This window comes from Ochotona curzoniae, unplaced genomic scaffold, assembly GCF_017591425.1.
Source record: "Ochotona curzoniae isolate NIBS_2020 unplaced genomic scaffold, NIBS_Ocur_1.0 contig_1, whole genome shotgun sequence".
In the NCBI taxonomy this organism is placed as follows: Eukaryota; Metazoa; Chordata; class Mammalia; order Lagomorpha; family Ochotonidae; genus Ochotona; species Ochotona curzoniae.
In genome coordinates, this window is record NW_024464918.1 from 33,568,373 (window position 1) to 33,587,181 (window position 18,809).

The window sequence follows — 18,809 nt, forward strand, 5'->3', positions numbered from 1 at the left end:
CTCTAGATTAGGGAAAATTTCCCTTATTAAATACATTTTTAAATCCAGCTTCTGTTTCTGCACCTTCTGGGACTCCCATAACTCTTATAATTGGCCTTTTAATAATGTTTTTCAATTCTTGAATACTTTTTCTGACCTAATCCAGTTCTGCTTCCAGCTTTTTGTTTGTTTCCCTCTTGTGACAGGAAATATCTTCCAATTTTGAGATTCTTTCTTCAGCCTCCTTTATTTTATTTTGGAGAGTCTCCACTGTACTTTTAATTTATCCACTGTATTCTTCATTTCTGAGATATCAGCTTTCATTTGATTAATTTTAAGTGTGACAGATTCCTTGAATGCCTGCCTTATGTGCTTCTCATTGTTGATAAGAAGCTTTATAACAAGTGTTTTGAATTCTGTATCCCCCATTTTCTCAATGTCTTCCTCAGTGAACTCTGAAGTTGGCAAAGTGTTTTGCTCCTTTGCAGGGGAGTCTTCAATAATATTCATTGTGCCCCTGTCTCTTCTTTTGCTGTTGGTCATTGTACTTCTGGTGATCAGATTCTACTCCTTGGGGCAGGTTTCTAAGCTCTGTCATCCACAGGTCTGCAGTTCGGTTTTACTTATTGCAGTTGGCACATGGCTCTTTGCAGCCAGTTGTGCCACTCTCTCCAGCAAGTTCCACGTCCGGGTTCCTATGTTAGATTTCCACCAGGGCCTCTGTAGCCCCAGCTCCTGGATCACCAGTCTCCACCTGCTATGATACCGTGCTGAGGCTGAACCATTGTCTGCACAACCTTTCTTCCACTTCCAGTTGGAGCAGGTCCCAGGATTAGGGAGACACCAGGTGTCCTATAAAGCTAGGTTGTTGGTGGTGGTGATCTTGCCGGAACATGTTGGCCATTAGGTCTAAGGGCCAAACGGACCTATTTTTACCCATACAATGCCATAGTTGGTATTATTTTCCTGTGGAAACAGTGCAATGCACTGAGCTGAATCACTCCCAGCTCAGTGCATGCTGTGCACAGCTCACTATAGTCCCCTGCAGTCTTAAATTGTATACCACAGTGTACAAAATGGTGCCTGATGTTTCACTATTAGGGTTCTTGATCTGCTGGCCATCAGATCTGAGGGATACCAGGACCTATCTTGGGTGGAACCTGTAGAATGCCACATTGTTGCAGTTCACTGAGCCAGAAATGAGTTCCCAGCTCAGTCTCCCAGCCCTTGCCACCTTAAACCAAATGGCACGCAATATGGCTCTAGGGGGTGGACTGGGTTGTGAAATCTACCCTGTTCCCTCCCTGCCCATCTGGGATCTGCCACTCTGTCTCTGTTCCTGGTCAAATCAAACAGACCAGCAGGACGGGCAGTTCTTTGGGTTCACCTCCTGAGCTCCCAGTAAATGTCCCTTCCCCACCTGGTTGCTGGTGGAGTTCCGGCTGCTGGTGGAGTTCAGATCGCCGTTTGCTGAATGCCACTGGGGTATCAGTCACTGCAATACCACACCATTGTGTCCGCTGCTTTTCTGTGTCTGTCAGTCTCCAGGTGCCTCTCTGGTGTTGTTCTGTCCTCTCCTCTTTCCTGGAATGTGCCCTCTCTGCTTCACACTGGCTAATATTTCTCTGTCTGTTTAAACATATCCCTACCCTATTCCACCATCTTGATTTTCCTTCAAAGTCTTGAATAATTCTTCACACACCAAATACTGAGGTTAGCTTCCAGAAGTTAACCACTAAGTTAATTTCTCTCAATATCCACAGCATCTGGGCAAAGATAGAAAATATTGACTTCTTTCTTTCAAGTATTAATAATTTTGATGTTTGATCCAACTGACTAAAAAAATCATAAAAGGGTTATTTCAGTGGAAGCAATGTGAAGATTTTAATATCTAATCATTTGGGCATACATTTTGAATTGCTTCCTTATTTTGGGATGATAACTCCACAACATGTTAGTGTTTGTAGTCACAATGTCTGCAGAAAAGCTTCGTGTTTGCTTTGAGAATCATTTCTGGCTGTTCGTGACTTGCCTGTGTGACTGTGGCTGGGCCTCCCCTCTGGTCTGACTTCCCCTACCTGAGAGTCCAGATCCTGACGGTGTGGCCGGGGGGCCTGGCACGAAATATTTCCCAAGAATAGGTAGATCATTTTCACTAGTGTCTTGTCATGCACTCTGCAACATTGTTCTTCTTATGTCAAATCTCACTTCACGTCCACAACCATCCCCAGTGGGAGGTGGCTAAAGGACGGCACAGTGAAGCCTCAGTATGGCCGCAAATTCTGAGCCTGGTTCAGCTTTAAGCCCTTGTTAGGACAAAACTAAAAAAAACAAACAACCTCTCACATCCATGGTCACTTCCATTCAAAAATGTTAGTGCCAGTGAACTCAGAAGTGCTTTGCTTTGGCTGTCCAATGTGTCTTGTTCATTGGCTTGGTATATGAATCATCATGCTGACTGCCCCCTCGGTCACCCCCTTTCCTGAGAAAGGGGATATCCATTCTTGGTGTCAACTCAGAAGACAGCGAGTGGCATGATAAGCGTTTCTGTGGAATTGAAAGCCAGCTTCATTAATAAAGTAAACTAAGGCTAACTTACCATGACCAGATACTGACACTCGGACTCTGCTGTGGTGAGGACCGTGTAGACAGGGATTAGACTGAATGTGGGTATACCGAATGCTGCTACGTGACACAGGTTGGCCAGGACAAAGCACAGGCAATGCATGTGCTCCTGGCAGCAGAGTGGCTCTGTCCTTGAGAGCCACCTGCTAAGCTGGATGCTGCTGTGGCCACAGCCTTTCTCACACAGGTGAAAGGCTTGCTTGCAAATTTCTCCACTTGGCAAATCAAATGGGTCTATAAATGTCAAGGGTCTCCTTCATTCTCTTAGAAGCCACTCTATTTTATAAATGTATCTTGTTCATAAAGAACAAATCCTCCCTAGTATATGGGAAAAAAATGTATCTGAGTGAAACATACAGGTGGCTGTGCTAGCTAAAATTGCAAATATTCATAGACTTCTGATTGGAACTGATAAAATTTAGCATGCTAGCATTTATAAATAAGAGCAGTCATATTTAGGTGAGAAGTTAAACAACCTACTAAAAAAGCCAAAGTTTTTCAAGAATCTTGTAAATGATGTTGCTTATTACTGTATTTGGAATAACTAGCAAGAAGATAAAATGATATGCTTAAAAGGCTCATTGATTTGACTGAGATATATACAATAAACACAAGTACCTCTAAATTGTATAAGGGCCTAACAGGCTTTTATGTCAAACAACATCAATAACATATTTTAAAAGATTCATTTATTTATTTGAAAGACAGAGTTACTCAGAGAGAGGGGGAGACAGAAAGATCTTCCATCTCCTGGTTCACTCCCCAAATGGCTATAATAGCCAGAACTGGGCCAGACTGAAGCCAGAAGCCAGGAACTTCATCCAAGTCTCCCAGGTGGGTACCAAGGCCCAAGGACTTAGGGCATCTTCTGTTGCTTTTCCAGGTGCTTTAATGGAGAGCTGAACTGGGAGTGGAGGAGCCAGGACTTAAACTGGCACTCATCAGGAATGCCAGTGCTGTAGGCAGCAGCTCACCCCTTAATAAATTCCACAACACTGGCCCATTTTAATACCATTTCTGGCTCTTTATTGAACACTTTATGTGCTTATACATACACTTCCTTCAGCCTTTACAACTTTGTCCTGCAGGGATCTTCCAAATTTATTGAAAAAGAACATAGAAATCCCGTGATGTCGAGTTGTTAATGTGGGTGTGCCTCCACTGAATAATGGAAATACTTAGATGTTACAGGATCAGGTTGATATAGTCAAAATGTAAGATATTAAAGTAGTAATATTCATGAAGTGATATGAAAAGTGACAATAAGAAAAAAGATTACCAAATAGTTTTATTTCAAAAGGAGCACGACTGTGTGTAGGTTACTATGAAAAGAATCTTGTCATATTACATTCATTGGTAAGATTTTCACTGTATAGTTTCTTGGTATTTCTATTTTACTAGATTTCATGTTCATTCAAAATTGGATTCTTGATTATAATATTCTCTTTTTATTCTGGAAGCCAAGGGTGCTGACACTCTTAGTATTATAATACAAGTGGTAGTCTTCCTATAGGTCATGAGTTAATCAACTATACATTCTTTCTTATTTATTTATTTATTTTGGTGTTAGGATTGGTCTGGAGAGCACAGAGAGGTGGGTACTTTTGAAAGCAATAAAAATGTTTTGGAAGGCAAGATAAGAATATATCTGTATATCTAATGTGACAATCATTTGTCGGATGGCTGCTGCTTTGGTTAAGATGGATCAACAGGACTGGATTAAATCCATGCCTTGAACCAGCCACTTAAAAGAAAACATGAAATAATTTTTGAAACTATTAGCCACCTGGCAATGAGGAGTAGAATCCCTGGAAGATGGTGGGATGTGGGGCTAGTCTGAACAGCTGTCCCAGCTTACTGACTCTAGACTTTCAGGAAGAGGACAGGGAAGGAGAGCTGGCTGGAATCTCACCATTCTTTCCCTCGTATGGAGGACAAGCTTGGAATCCGGGGATTCCAATGTAGCTAGGTACCATTTGAGAGAGTAAAGAGCTTCTCAAGGAAATTAACTTTGTAAAGTTCCCTCTAGAGTCACACTAGTACCTGTGTGTGGACAAAGTGACTAAGGCTGGAAGAGCCACTAAAAGGCCTGAGAGTGAGGGATGCTCAGAGATCACAGGGCCAGCAACTTGTTCTGTTCTAACAGTCTGGAATGATGACCCTGTCCAAGGCCTGAGTGGAGTCATCAGGCAAGTGTTGCTTCCGTATAGGAAAACTTCGTTATAAACAACCTGTCTCTCATTCTGCCCAACAGAACTTAAAAGCAAGTCTCAAATGGATGAAAACATACCATGTGTCTTAACTACATCCCAAAAGACAGGTCAATACTTAGGGAAATATAAATACAGCTAAGACCAGCTAAGTGGACTTTATTTAGCATCTAATGAGAAATTAGTATGTACATGTAGTTGATGAAAAATATGATACATTTTGAGAAAGAAAAATATATCTATGTAATAGAATTAATAAAAGGACAGCAAAACAATAAATGTAATAAGAAGCAGAATGAAATTAAATTTAAATACAAATATTACTATTTATATTCAAACTAGAGAAAGCATATTTAAGGAAAAGAATGCTATCATGGTCATTTAATCCTGATAAAATTATGAATTTAAGAGGATATACCATTAAGAAGTCATAGCAATTTCTGGCATTTGCCTCTAATAAAAGATTTAAAATAATGAAGCAAAAGTGGATAGAATTATAAGGATACATCCATGCCCAAATACAGCTGGAAATTTCAATGCCCATCTCTCAATAAATAATAAAATTATTAAAATTGAATATGTTTTAGAAGATTTGAGTAACGCCATTAATCAAATTGGTATAACTGACATTTATGAGAACTGCACCTACTGATGGGAAGAAGACATGCTAGTTCAAGTGCCATTGGAACATTCTTAGCCAATTTTCTGGGCCAAAAAATTAATAGGTTTCAAATGATTCAAATCATGTGAAGTATGTTCTCTGACTACAATAGAATTAGCTTAGAAATCTGGAAAATTTGCCAATATTTAGAAACAAACAATGTTTTATAAATAACTTATGAGTCAAGGAAGAATCCAAAGAGATTATGAAGTGCTTTGCACGGAATGAAATTAAAAACATAACATTTCAAAACGTGAAAGATGGAAGGAAAGCAGTACCTAGCAGAAAATCAAGGCTCCATGTTAAGAAACTAGAAAATAAAGATTAGATGAAACCCCACAGTATGCCAAACAAAGGAAATTAACCCCAGGCAGGAATTCAATGAAATAGAAAACATAAAGCATTAAATGTTGGTTCTTTAAAATCAATAGCAATGACATATTTCTACATAGACTAATCAGGAAAAAGGTTACCCACCTGCAGCGATATAGATTCTAGAAATATTAAAAATTCTGATGAGTGTGTTAGTCTCCTATTGACCCTGTAACAAATTACCAGACAATTAGAGTTTAAAACAATGAAAAGTTGTATTGTCTTCCTGTTGTGGAGGTCAGAGGGCAGAGACGAAATTCCCTGGGTTAACTCTAAGGTGCTGACAGGGAATATTCTTTTTTTTTTCTTTTTAACAAATTTATTATTTTTATAAGTCTTGGTGATGTTTGCATGATTAAGGATGTATGCTCATGTGAACCACTGATTAGGGTGGAAAGCGTGGAGGAATGGTGAGACATCGGTTTTCAGTCTCCTTTTGTTCATACATCTGGGAAAATGAGGAGAGGGATGCTCCCAGCAGCCCAACCACATCACTGCCCTTGGCTAGGGGGCAGGCACCCAATGCCCAAATGTCCCCAGTGTGGAGCCTCTTCTGGGGACACTGCTAAAATGGTTTTCATCGTTCTGATGCAGTGCCCTCAAAATATGCTGGGAGCGTCCCCTCTCCCACAGAAAAAGTTCCTGGCTCTTGGCTTTGGATTGGTTCAGTTCTAGCCATTGTGGCCACTTGAGGAGTGAACCAGTGTAGGGAAGATCTTTCTTTCTGTATCTCCTTCTCTCTGTAAATCTGACTTTCGAATAAAAACAGTAAGTAAATCTTTAAAAAAAAAAATGCCGAAAATTGGTTTCTGTATGTATCTCTTGTACCCTGGAACTGTTTTCAACTCCCTTGATGATTATGTTATTAGGAAACAAAGACATATTTATTCTTTGTTTTGTTTTAGATGTGGAAGCCTTCATTGTTTCTTCAGTTTTGCCTTAATGTTTTAACAAGAGCCTTTATTACATGTTAAATAGGAGTGGGGAGAGTGGACTTTCTTGCCGTCTGATGAGGGAGGATGGATTCTCTCCCTCACCATGAGTGTAATGGTAACTGGATGCTTTGGATAGGTATGCGTAACCAAGCAGAGGACGCGCCATATACCTAGTCTGATGAGTTTTCACCGGGAAAAGATGTGGGATTGTTGTCTAACAGCTCTTCTTCCTGCACTGAGGGGCTCACATGGTATTACTTTCCACTCTAACGTTACTGTGAATTAAAAGCTCATTTTCAAATGTAAAAAAGCCACCTCCCATTTCTGGGATAAATCTCATTTGGTCATGCTACATTACTGTTGGCTTATATAATCCTTAGGGGGCAAAGGGAACTGTGCTATTAGAGTTGATCTGGCAAGACGGAGATTATCCTGGCCTGGATGACTCAGGTGAACCTATTATAAATCCCACGGAAGGTCACAAGAGAGGTTGAACGGGAGGTTTAAGATGCATCCCTGCTGTTGCCTTGGAGTTCTGAGGGAGAGATCACAAATAACTTTACTGACATCTAAAATCTGGAAAAAGTAGGGGAGGCATGCCGCTCCGGAGCCCGAGGGGAGAACACGGACCCCCGCTGTAGGCAGCTGTCCAGGTTCACTGTGCCTGGGCAAGTGTAAAGTTCCTGGGAGAATGCAGCTAATAGCTGGCAGGCATTCTGGGTCTGGCTAATGCTAAATTTGTGTTAACTATACCAGTGTGCCAACATAGTTGCTATTTGTTTTAAGATATGTGGAGTGCAGAAGGGCATGCCAGCAGACAGGGTCTGGACCACTGACCTCAAAACTCCATCTATGAGGGAAATTATAGGATCTGTGGTCTGACCGTGGAGTGCATGTGTCAGGACTGGGTTTCCTCAGTTTTTGAAGCCTGTGCAGTGTGCTTCATGCCCAAATGAGCTTGGGGGACATGACACCCAGTTCACAGAGGCCTGTGGAGGACATCTGCTACCATGGAGTGCAGAAGAAATTGTACAGCTTTCCCAGCAAAATTTTGACAGCAAGCATTTGGGCCAATTGACTCTAGGGCTGACTGTGTCAGCCAATGGACCTTAGTAGGATTTCTTCATCTTGTTTCTTTAGTGGAGCAATATGTCTTTGTGTATACATTAAAAATATATTATCACAAATCAAAAAATTTTAAAAGATCACATGAAAAGTGGATGAAACAAAGTAGTGTAATGTAAACAATGATTAAATATAGGTTGTGGTAATAGACATATGCAGTAATATTTTATTATTTCTGTCCTGTGTAAAAAGATGAGTTGATTTTGAAATGCTTTGTATAAAGCTGTGCATATTTTAAATAATGTACATTTCCATGGAATCTCTGAAGATTCTTCTAATGTTGCATATTTTGCGTTTATTAAAAAGCTAAAGAATACAACTGAACAGTGAAACACCACTTGCAGTGATTCGGTTGGTCCCCTCTTTCCTCAAATGATGCCTGGAAGAGAATAAGAGCAAACGCCACTGCCTAGAATCCGTGAATTGAAACTACAAGTCAAAGTCGGCAAAGCTGTGCCAGCCCCTGAACACCAGTCTACCAGCTCTGGGCCACCTGCCGGCTCCAGGAAAAGCTAATTATAGTTAAGTATCCGGGAGCATAGACTTTAAGCTTGCAGTGTTCTGAGTATTAGGATTTATGCTACAGTCAGACGCCTCATGCCCTATTCCTTCACACTTTAGACTAAACCTTGGGCCTATGAGACTTGCCCAGTTGGGGGTGGGAGTGATATGGGACAATTCAGTGTAACATTTGGAATGTCATTAGTTCCCTATAAAAATCAGTCAGGAATTTCTCTGTTTTACCTCATTGATGATCAAATGAACTGCCTCCATGGAGCTGGCTTATGAAAGGGAAATGAAGTTACCCTCAGGTTTCAGAGTGATAAAACTTCACATAAATACCTTTTACAGACACTACATGTCCTCAACATTGAGGAAAGAGAAATGCCACAACCACAGGTATCTGGATACAAGAAAGCGGTTTTCTAAAACTGTGAGTAAAATACATATGTGGGAGAGATGACCATTGGCAGAATGCTGATGGATGTAAATTTTCCAGCTTGCAAGGAGTGCTAAAAATGATGCTTACATATTTAATTTCTTTAGTAATTGTTCCAGAGCCTGTCATTATAGGATCATCTATTTGGTGCTATAAATATCTTATGTTTTCAGAAGTGTTTGATGTGTGTAAGGTAGTATTAATAGCTCCCAACTATCTACCAGCATGAGTTTGTTTCATGAGTTCCTATGTGGAATAATATTTTGAGCCATGATTATTCATTAATAAGAATAACCATTACAGTACAGGAAGGGTAAGCTTCCCATCAAAACCCAAGTTAGTATCAGATCTTAGAGCGGTGATTGAAAGCTGAGCAGAGTCCTGTTTGGGTTAGAACTGTGAAGTAGACACACCCTGTGGTAAGCGGCACCAATGCCTTCCCCTTTCTGCTGCACCTGTCTCCCTTCCCAAGCCACATCAGCACTCTGGACACTCCAAGCCCATAGGCCCACTGTGGTCACCCACCATGGTATTTTGTTATCAACAATATTAGGGATTTTTTTAAACATTTATTTTTATTGCAAAGTCAGCTACACAGAGAGGAGAAACAGAGGAAGATTTTCCGTCCAATGATTCACTCTTTAAGTGCCCACAACAGAGCTGAATCGACCCAACGCCAGGGACTAGGAGCCAGAAGCTTCTTCTGGGTCTCCCACGCGAATACAGGGTCCCAAGTCTTTGGATCACCCTTGATTACTTCCCAGGGAGTACAAGCAGGGAGCTGGATGGGAAATGGGGTCACTGGGACATGAATCGGCGGCCATATGGGATCCTGGCATGTGCAAGACAAGGACTTTGGCCACTAGGCTACTGTGCCAGGCCAATATTAGGGATCTTAATCCAACTTCTCACCCAAGCTTTCCATCATCCAAATGCTGATCCCCACCAGAGAACTCCTTGGGGTCTCAGCTTCCAGTGGCAAAGCCCTGTAGACGTTTGATGAGTGCACCTCAGCATGCCGTTCAGTCTCTCTTCGATCTGAGCACAGCTCAGGGTGCATCAGAGCTGGGTGGAGGGAAAGCCAAATCAGAAAAGGGTAAGGCTACGTGGGATTGAAAATAAGCTTTTCTTTTTGCAGAGTTTAATCGTAACGTCTTTATCTTCCAATAATATTGAAAACATCAAACTTTTTGTTATTTTCCAAAGGGAATCTGAAAACGATCGTATTGTCCCTGAGCAACAGAAATGGCTAAATGATTTCCGTGCTTTTCTCTGTTTAGAAGTTCAGTGATTGACTAACTTGCAAATTTTTACTGCCTTAGTTATTCATTCGATCTGTTTCATTTTATTTTCTTTGGTAGCATTTGAGAGTGAATGCAAAATTCCTGGACAAAATGGGAACAGAAACACGTGCTGAAGTAGAAACACACCGGACCTCTAACTGTCCCAGGGTTTTCATTGCCTCTCCGTGCCACGCTGAGACTGCAAGCAGAAAGGTGCTTTGAGGAAGCATCCATTTTGGCAGTATCTGCTTGTTATTCCTCCTACTAAATCAGGCAGTTTTGAACCTAAGGTTCCAAGTATATTATAGGTGGCTCACTTATAGCAACAGTTCCATTGGGAACTGTATTGGGATGGTATTAGAAGGTCCATAATAATAGTAATAATAATAACATCAGAGTAGCATAATGTGTTTTACATATTTAAATTTGCAAACTATGTGATGCTGCCGTTAATCCTAGCATTGACACCAACACTTTTTTTTTAAGATAAAAATGTGTGTCTAAATGGAAAAGCCGTGAGGCCCTAAGCAAGCCTCAAAAGCATTTTCTTTATCTACATCAAAGGGTTTTTAAAGTCTGTGTCATTTTGGGGAATTTTTATTCTGACTTGAAGTAATTATTTTCAGATTAACAAACCAATTTGGTTTTGGAATTATTGGTTTTTGTTTGTTTCTTTTTAATTTTTTTTTTATTATGAAGAAATCCACTATTAGCTTGAACCCAGCTGCAAAACAGAAGCAGAAGGGAGACAAGGCTGATGGAGGCACGTGGGAGGCTGTGAGCACTGCAGTGAGTCCCCACACGCAGGTGCACCCGCAGGGCCGGAGTGCGGGTGTCCGCGGGAAGACGCGCGACCAAACGCCCGCGTGTTGCTCCACAGTCAAGTCTCTTCTGTCAAGTCTCCCTGTTATTTCTACTTTCCTGGTTCAGTTCCACCCCCTCCGCCCCCCTAAGCCGTTTCAGGTGTGCCACATTCTTTAAACAATTCTGTGGTTAACTAGGAAGAGTTGTCAGTTTTTTATCCTTTATGTTCCATTTCCAGCAACGTTTCAAAGACTGACTGCAGCTCTCAAAGATTTTTGGAAAACTTCCTGAAAAAAAAATCCTGTCTGTACAAAGTCCCAATACGCATGTCAATACCAGCCTATCGGTATACATTTTCAAAAATACTTGTGTAAAAAAAGCCAAAGGAACGAATTTTGTGATGTTTTATGCACAGACTTCAGATATTCCTTAAGCAGCTCAGGCTGTCTTCGCGGTGGAGGCTAGGCTGGCCCCAGCCTAGAGGCAGGGGGAGGAGGCGGGGACTGTCCGGAGGAGACTCGGGCTGTCCAGCCCCAAGGACGCTCGGAGTGGAGCGGGAGCGGCGGCGCCTGGTGCCCGGGGAGCGGGGCGAGCGGGCGACGCCGGCAGAGTTCGGAAGCCCTTAGGTTCCGAGGCGTGGCCCCGGGGGGCCCTGCGTGGTTTCTGGCGGGGTGGAGCCAGGACGCTTTTGCCTGCCTCAGTCGACGCAGCTTCTCCCGGCTGCATTTCAAGCCTCCAAGTCTGAGCGTCGGAAACAGCCACCCTCGCCCCCGCCCCTGCCCCGGGACAGGAGAGCTTCAGGCAGGGCGCGCGCCCAGAGGCTGGACGCGGCGTTGGGGGAGCGAGGCGAGGTGCCAGGGTCCGCAGGAAGCCAGCGCTGTGTGCTCTGCAGCCGCCAGGGTCCCAAGTCCCATCCACAGGCACGCCTCGGGTCACCTTCTCGCTGCAAACTTCCCAGGAGCTGCCTCTCCCTGGCGAAGGCGTAGTGCAGGAGCAGACGCAGGGTTTGCATTGGAGCCAGAGGCAGAGAGCACCTGGACAGGAGCTGCCTTCGGGCCTCGTGGCCCCCATGCTTGTGTCGTGGCTAGCGGGTTTCGGGGCCGGGCTGATCTGTCTGCACTTGGTGCAGAAGCTCCTGTTCCCTTACTTCTGGACTGATTTCTGGTTCCTGCTGAAGGTGATGCGTTATGGCATTCGCACAGAGGTGTACAAACGGTCGGGGAAGCTGGTCACCGTGCTGGACAAGTTCCTGAACCAGGCTGAACGGCAGCCCCACAAACCCTTTATCATCTATGAAGGGGACGTGCATACCTACCGCGATGTGGACCGGAGGAGCAACCGCGTGGCCCACGTCTTCCTGCGCCACTCTTCACTGAAGAAGGGGGACACGGTGGCGCTGCTGATGACCAACGAACCCGACTTCATCCATATATGGTTCGGCCTGGCCAAGCTGGGCTGCGTGGTGGCCTTCCTCAACTCCAACATCCGTGCCCACTGCCTCCTGCACTGCATCCGCACCTGCGAGCCCGCTGCCTTGGTGGTGGGCGCAGGTAGGGAACAGACTGAGGTCGGCCTAGGGGGCTCTTCGGTGTCTTGAGATTGGTTCGGAAATGTTCTGGGGGTGTGACAGATCATGCAGATCCAGGGTGCCAGAGGGGTTTCCGGTCCTGTGGCTGGTGGTTGAACACCTGGCCCCCTTGGATCACTGAACTCTGTTGTAGGTCAGTGAATCACCATGCAGAGATCTCTGCTTGCTACCGTTCGGGGAGGAGGGCTGTGCTGCGAGGACACAGAACCTGCTCGCTGTGATTTGGACTAACCCCTTACACCATCATCGGAAAGGCAGCAAAGTCATCTTGACTTCTTATCTCTAATGACTTCACCCGACATGAATGCGTTTGCAGAATGCATTAAACCTACCTGTTGTGCAAACGTTTCAAACCTCATGTCTGTTCTTGCTGTGTGTGCACTCCATGCCCAGGGAGGCCTAGGCCTTTCTCTTCCCTTGACCCCAGCTCTCCTCTCCCACCCCACTGCATCAAACCCTTCCTTCCGCCTGTTCTACCTCCCATGGCCTAGGAGCTAAGATGCGGCTAATTAACCAAGAACCTAAGAAGCTGGGCTGCTTCCCAAAACGAAGCACAACTGTGAGTAATGTTACTTAGTTGCCATAGGCTATATGGTTTCGAGTCTCGCATGAAGTACACAGGTGTGAGGAGTAGGGTTAATTCATAGGTGCTCCTCAGGTTGAAACAACATGAAACAGAAATTTAAGTTTTTATTCTGGGTGTAAAAGCAAAGAATTCTCCAGATCACTGTTACTGCATGATATTTGCATGTCTCCAAAAAATACCAATTTGGTGTCAGAAAATGAGCTAACCCTTCAAGCATGTCTTTGTAGTTCCGCCTTGTCCTTGCAGCTTAGTGGCTGAGAGCCCAATAAAGTGCCACGTGTTTTCTGGGGGACACTGATTTTGTTGAGGCTGTGCAGTTGTAGAAGCCAGAACCAGTGTGTTGTTTGTACATTTCTTTTCTACTTATGTCTTTCTTCCGGGGTTGACTCTCGCTAATTCATGTACTGTTGGTTCAAGGTAGCAGAAAGTAGAATAAATGCGTCATTCAGAATTTTGCCAATGTGGGTGAATGTTGTTTTCTATTTGTATAGGAGACAGTGAATACAGCAGGAAAAATGGCCAGCGTTATCCATGGGCATACTTGGCCATTTCATCCTGTTTCCTGCATGATTGCTCAATCTAATTAAATCACTGAGTTTCTGAAATGAATGTAAGCTTCACATTATTGCTGAGAATTAATAATGCCATAAATTCCCTGGGTGGGCCACCCCTAAAAAGATGGCCATGGCCATGATGCTCACGCCAATTTGAGAAGCTGGGCTGGGCTCTTCCCTCCCGATTAATGGGACACAGAGCACAGAGCCCATTACCTCTCAAAAGAGCGTTTACGCTTTGTTGCTGACCCAGCTGTGGCTTAGTTACAACCAGTTAATTTTGCAGATTGACTTGGGGCCGTTTTTGCTTTGCCTGCCTGCCAATAACTAATTGAATCACTTCCCCATTTTTGTTTTTAACTCCAACGCCGATTTCTTTTCTTTTCTTTCTTTCTTTCTTTCTTTCTTCCTTCCTTCCTTTCTTTCTTTCTTTCTTTCTTTCTTTCTTTCTTTCTTTCTTTCTTTCTTTCTTTCTTTCTTTCTCTCTCTCTCTCTCTTTCTCTCTTTCTTTCTTTTTGTTTTTTGTTTTTTGTGTTTTGTAAAACTAAAAAAAAATCCACTTTGGTGTACTAGAGTTTTATGCCAAGACTATAAGATCACTTCAAAGAGTGCATGGGGCAAAAACAATTAAAAGAGAAAAGATGTTTCTTTTGGTGCAAAGTTGTTTTGAATATCATGCATGTTGTTTCATAATATGGACCTTTTGAAGTATTCTTTATTTAGTTGATTTTCTCAGTAAGTAGTCAGCTGGAGAAATCACCCGTATGCTCTACACTGCATTCCAGCAGGCAACCTCCCAACACAAACTGAGAGGTTTTCATAAATGAGATTTCTACTTTGATTGATGAAACGTGTGTGTGTGTGTGTGTGAGAGAGAGAGAGAGAGACAGACAGACAGACAGACAGAGGTAGCTTATCAATCATTTCTGAACTTGATGTTCTTGCCCTGAGCTGCTGTAGGCTTGGTGTTTTGAGTGCAAGTGTGAACGCTATGGAGTACGTGTCATTTTTTAACCTTTACATTTCGGACTTCTCAGACTCTTGTTGGATGTTTCGGATGGAGATGACTGTTTAATGTCATGTTCTCAGGGAGGAACTTTTGTCAGAAAGATGAGTTGAGTGGTTCAGATGGGGATAAGCCTGCCAAATGTGGAATTCATGACCTGCCACTTCCTCGCTGTGTGATGAAAGGCGATGTCCTGAGTCTTACTTCATGTAGTTGTAACCTGGTGATAATTTCGTCTACTTCACAGTGTAATCCTGAGAATTAAAGGGCAGAGCTCTTATAAAGTGGCTAGCTGGGGCTTCCTATGTGATAACTCGGTTCTTAGTGAGTTTAATTGCTATTATGATTATAGAGTATCCTGGGTTTTTTTTTTTTTAAAGATTTATTTTTATTATTTTTTTATTGGAAAGGCAGATATACAGAGAGGAGAGACAGAGAGGAAGATCTTCCGTCCGATGATTCACTCCCCAAGTGAGCGCAACGGCCGATGCTATGCCGATCCAAAGCCAGGAGCCTCTTCTGGGTCTCCCATGTGGGTGCAGGGTCCCAAAGCTTTGGGCCGTCCTCGACTGCTTTCCCGGGCCACAGGCAGGGAGCTGGATGGGAAGCGGGGCTGCCGAGATAGAACTGGCGCCCATATGGGACTCCGGGCGTGCAAAGCGAGGACCTTAACCACTGTGCCACCGCGCCGGGCCCTATCTTGGGTTTTTAATATGGAATTTCATTTGGATTTCACTGCTACCACAGAATATGTTGCTCAATATAAGAAAAATAAAAGCATATATAATCTGAAATAGGACATTGAGCACATGATCTTAGTGTATTTTATGGATGCTTTCTCATCCATGGGTTATATAGAACACATTTTAAGCAAGTTGTCATCTTTGACCAAAGTATCAACAGTTGCCATTTAGTCAAGGTGACGTCATAGAAAGCACTTTGGGAACTGAAATGAAGAGAATTGAAGTAACTGATTTTATCATTTTATTTATTGTTTTAAGGAACTAACAACAAATAGTTACTACAATTCTCATGTTAGTGTGATGTTAATAAAAAACACGGGTTCAGTGTAGTTCATTGATAAAATTCTGTGTCACTTTGTTTCTTCCTTCAATCCCTCCCTCCATTCTTTGTGTAACTTTTCTTTTGAAGGGAACACAGCTTAGAAGGTTCTAGAGCAAGGATTCAGACTCCAGTCTCTGATGGAAGAGACCGTTTGCTGAATTATATAGTCCCTTTGCTTCCAGGATTGGCAATGGAATTTCGATGAAATTGCGAATCACAGATATGTTCAGAAGATGCAAAAATATGAAAAGAAGCCAAGATTAACAAATCATGTTTTCATACATAGATATTTAGAAACATCAAAATGCTACTGAAACAATGATTCCTTTCCTACATTGCCGGAAGATTCAAGAACACTTGGGAACAGATACTTGTGTCTGTCAAGTAGCATCCCAGATTCTAAGTGGTATTTCAGCACTTACTAAAGATTAAACTTCTCCCCCTCCACTACACACACACACACACACACACACACACACACACACACACACACTTTTCTGACCCTGGCATTTACTAATGATGTCTGTTGCCAAGATTATCATCTCCTGATCCATATTTGCCCTTTCCTTAAACAGAACCGTGTTTGGAGGCTTGTATATCATTTAGAAAATTGTATGTAATTATCTCTATAACCCTTGGCATAGTTGGCTCTAATGATGATGTATTCCATTTTAAAATACTTTATTGGATTGCAAAGTTTTTAGCACCTCACTTTTCGTAGTCACCACCATACCGTAGAGGTAGGTATTAGAATGAGGGCAGGATGGCTGTGGGCAAGGGATCTCCTTGGGCTCCTGCATGTAACCAAGGTGGCATGGTGGCTGGAATCCCAATCCCCTCGTGGTAAGTCATGAAGACTGCTGACTTCATCCTCGTCTTTGTCTTGATTTCATTCCTTCTCTTGCCACCCCTCCCTTTTTATCCTTTATTACCCTGAATCTTTCCTTTTCTTCTCTTGATTTCTATGTTTTAAATTTATTTACTTTAAAAGATTTATTTATTCATTTGAAAGGCATAGTTAAAGAGAGAGTGATAGATAAGAATCTTCTATTTGCAAGTTCAGTGCCCCGATGGCTACAGTGGCTGAGGCTAGGCCATTTTGCAATTTTGGCATTCATTGTAAGCTTTATCTTGAATCAGTGGATACCCTCATAGCAGAAATTGTTTTTGAAATAATGCTGTTCAATGACAGACTAACAGCACAATCAGTTCTATAAAGCTTTATAAAGCTACAGTCATCAACAACCATGATCTAGCACCCAACTAGACAAAGAACGGTGTGGAACAACTAGTTTTGAAAATAATAATGATGCTAGCAAGTGTTTGTTACAGAGTCAGATTACCATTTGGGACCCCCAAACCCACTGGGTTCAAGTCCCCACTGGATCGCTGCTCCAGTTTCTGCCAGGATGCTCCCTGGGAGGTGACATGTGATGGGTCAGTGCTTGGGCCCCTGCAGCCCAGGAAGCAGGCAGACCGAGTTCTGCGCTGGTGGACTAGTCTTGGCCAGGCACACTGCCATTGCAAGTATTTAGAACCGGTGGCTAAATCCCTGTCTCTCTTCTCTCCATTTCAAATAAATCTAATGAATAACTTTACATGTAAAAAGACTAATTGTAAGAAATGGCAGTACAATATGGGGCTTAACTTTTAGGGAATAGATTTTACATCTGAATTATGACATACCCAATCACAGATTAACTTAATGGGGTTCTGTTGTGTTTTCTAGCTTTCTGTTGCCTTTGGATTCCTTAATTTAAATCTTCTTAAAATGGAGACACTGGTACCTGTGCAGTGGCATTTAGGGTAAAATCCACTCCTATAGTGCTGGCGTTTGAGTCCCGACTGTTCCACTTCCTATCCAGCTCCCTGCTTATGTAATTGAGAAAGCAGAGGAGAATGGTCCGAGTGCGTAGGTCCCTGCTCTGATGTGGAAGGTCCCTGCTCTGACGTGGAAGAGCCCTGCTCTGACGTGGAAGGTCCCTGCTCTGACGTGGAAGAGCCCTGCTCTGACGTGGAAGGTCCCTGCTCTGACGTGGAAGGTCCCTGCTCTGACGTGGAAGAGCCCCAGAAGCTCCCGTCCTCACATCGCCCATCTCCAATTACTGCAGCCATCTGGGGAGTGAACCAACAGATTGAAGATCTGGTTCTCCCTCTCTCTACAACTCTGCCTAGCAAATAAAAAAAAAAACTTAAAAAAATGTATATATGTATTTCTTCAGGCTGTTAACAAATCCATATTTTTGAAACTAGATGGCACATAATGCTGTGTCATCTCTGACAAGCCTTTGAAGCTTTGCAACATCGGATGGTGTCGCAACAGAGTGACATCTGTAGCTTCCTTCTGGATTCTCTCCGATTATTGCTTTATCATCCAGAAAGCTCCAGTTCACCATTTGTCACGATCGCACATTAGATCTGGTAATGCACCAAGAGGTTTATTTCACAAGTGGGGTCTGCTCAGCCCTTCTCAGAAGGCCGCCTTCCTCGTGGTGGCCAGGATGCTGCCCGGCTGCTCTCACTTCCGCTTGATGACCTTGAACTGTGCTTGTCCTTGGTGACCTAGAGCAGCTCCATGGTGCGGCACTCATAAGGAGGGGAGCTCACACCTCCCAGAATGTGTCCCACACAGAGCTGGTGTGCTTGGTGTGCGCCCGCGATGGTGACTGCCCCTGCTAGCTCACATTCATTGTCACCGTGTGGCCCTTGTGGAGGCCCACGGTCATGGGAAAGCACAGAGCCGTGGTACGGCTTTCCAGTGTCTGGGATGCACAGACTGGTGCCATGACAAAACTTTCCTGCTGCAGTATTTCGTAACCCCATCTTTTATTATACTTTTCAAATGGGAAGGTAAAGAGTGTATATTTCTTACTATTTTGACCAAAAAAACAAAAAGAAAAACAAAAGGTGGAGTCTCTGCCATATTGGCCTTGCTCAAGAGTCTAGAAAATGCAGATAGTCAGTCTGTAAGTAAGACCAGTGGGTCCATGGCGCACAGCTCAGATCCTTTAGCCAGACGTCTGTTTAGCTACCTGTTGTGTGTGCCTGGTACCCAGCAAGACCGGGCAGGACACTC

The 18,809-nt window shown here is 43.2% G+C and overlaps 1 protein-coding gene across 1 annotated transcript in view; it reads left to right on the forward strand.

Moving 5' to 3' along the window:
- Positions 1–11,642: 11,642 nt before the first annotated feature.
- The window catches only part of SLC27A6 (solute carrier family 27 member 6), a 54,161-nt gene continuing 46,994 nt past the window's right edge, over positions 11,643–18,809 (forward strand). Inside the window, exon 1 of the mRNA XM_040970506.1 lies at positions 11,643–12,484. Within this exon, the coding sequence (XP_040826440.1) occupies positions 12,004–12,484 (481 nt within the window). The 5' untranslated portion in view covers positions 11,643–12,003. The remainder of the gene's footprint in view (positions 12,485–18,809) is intronic.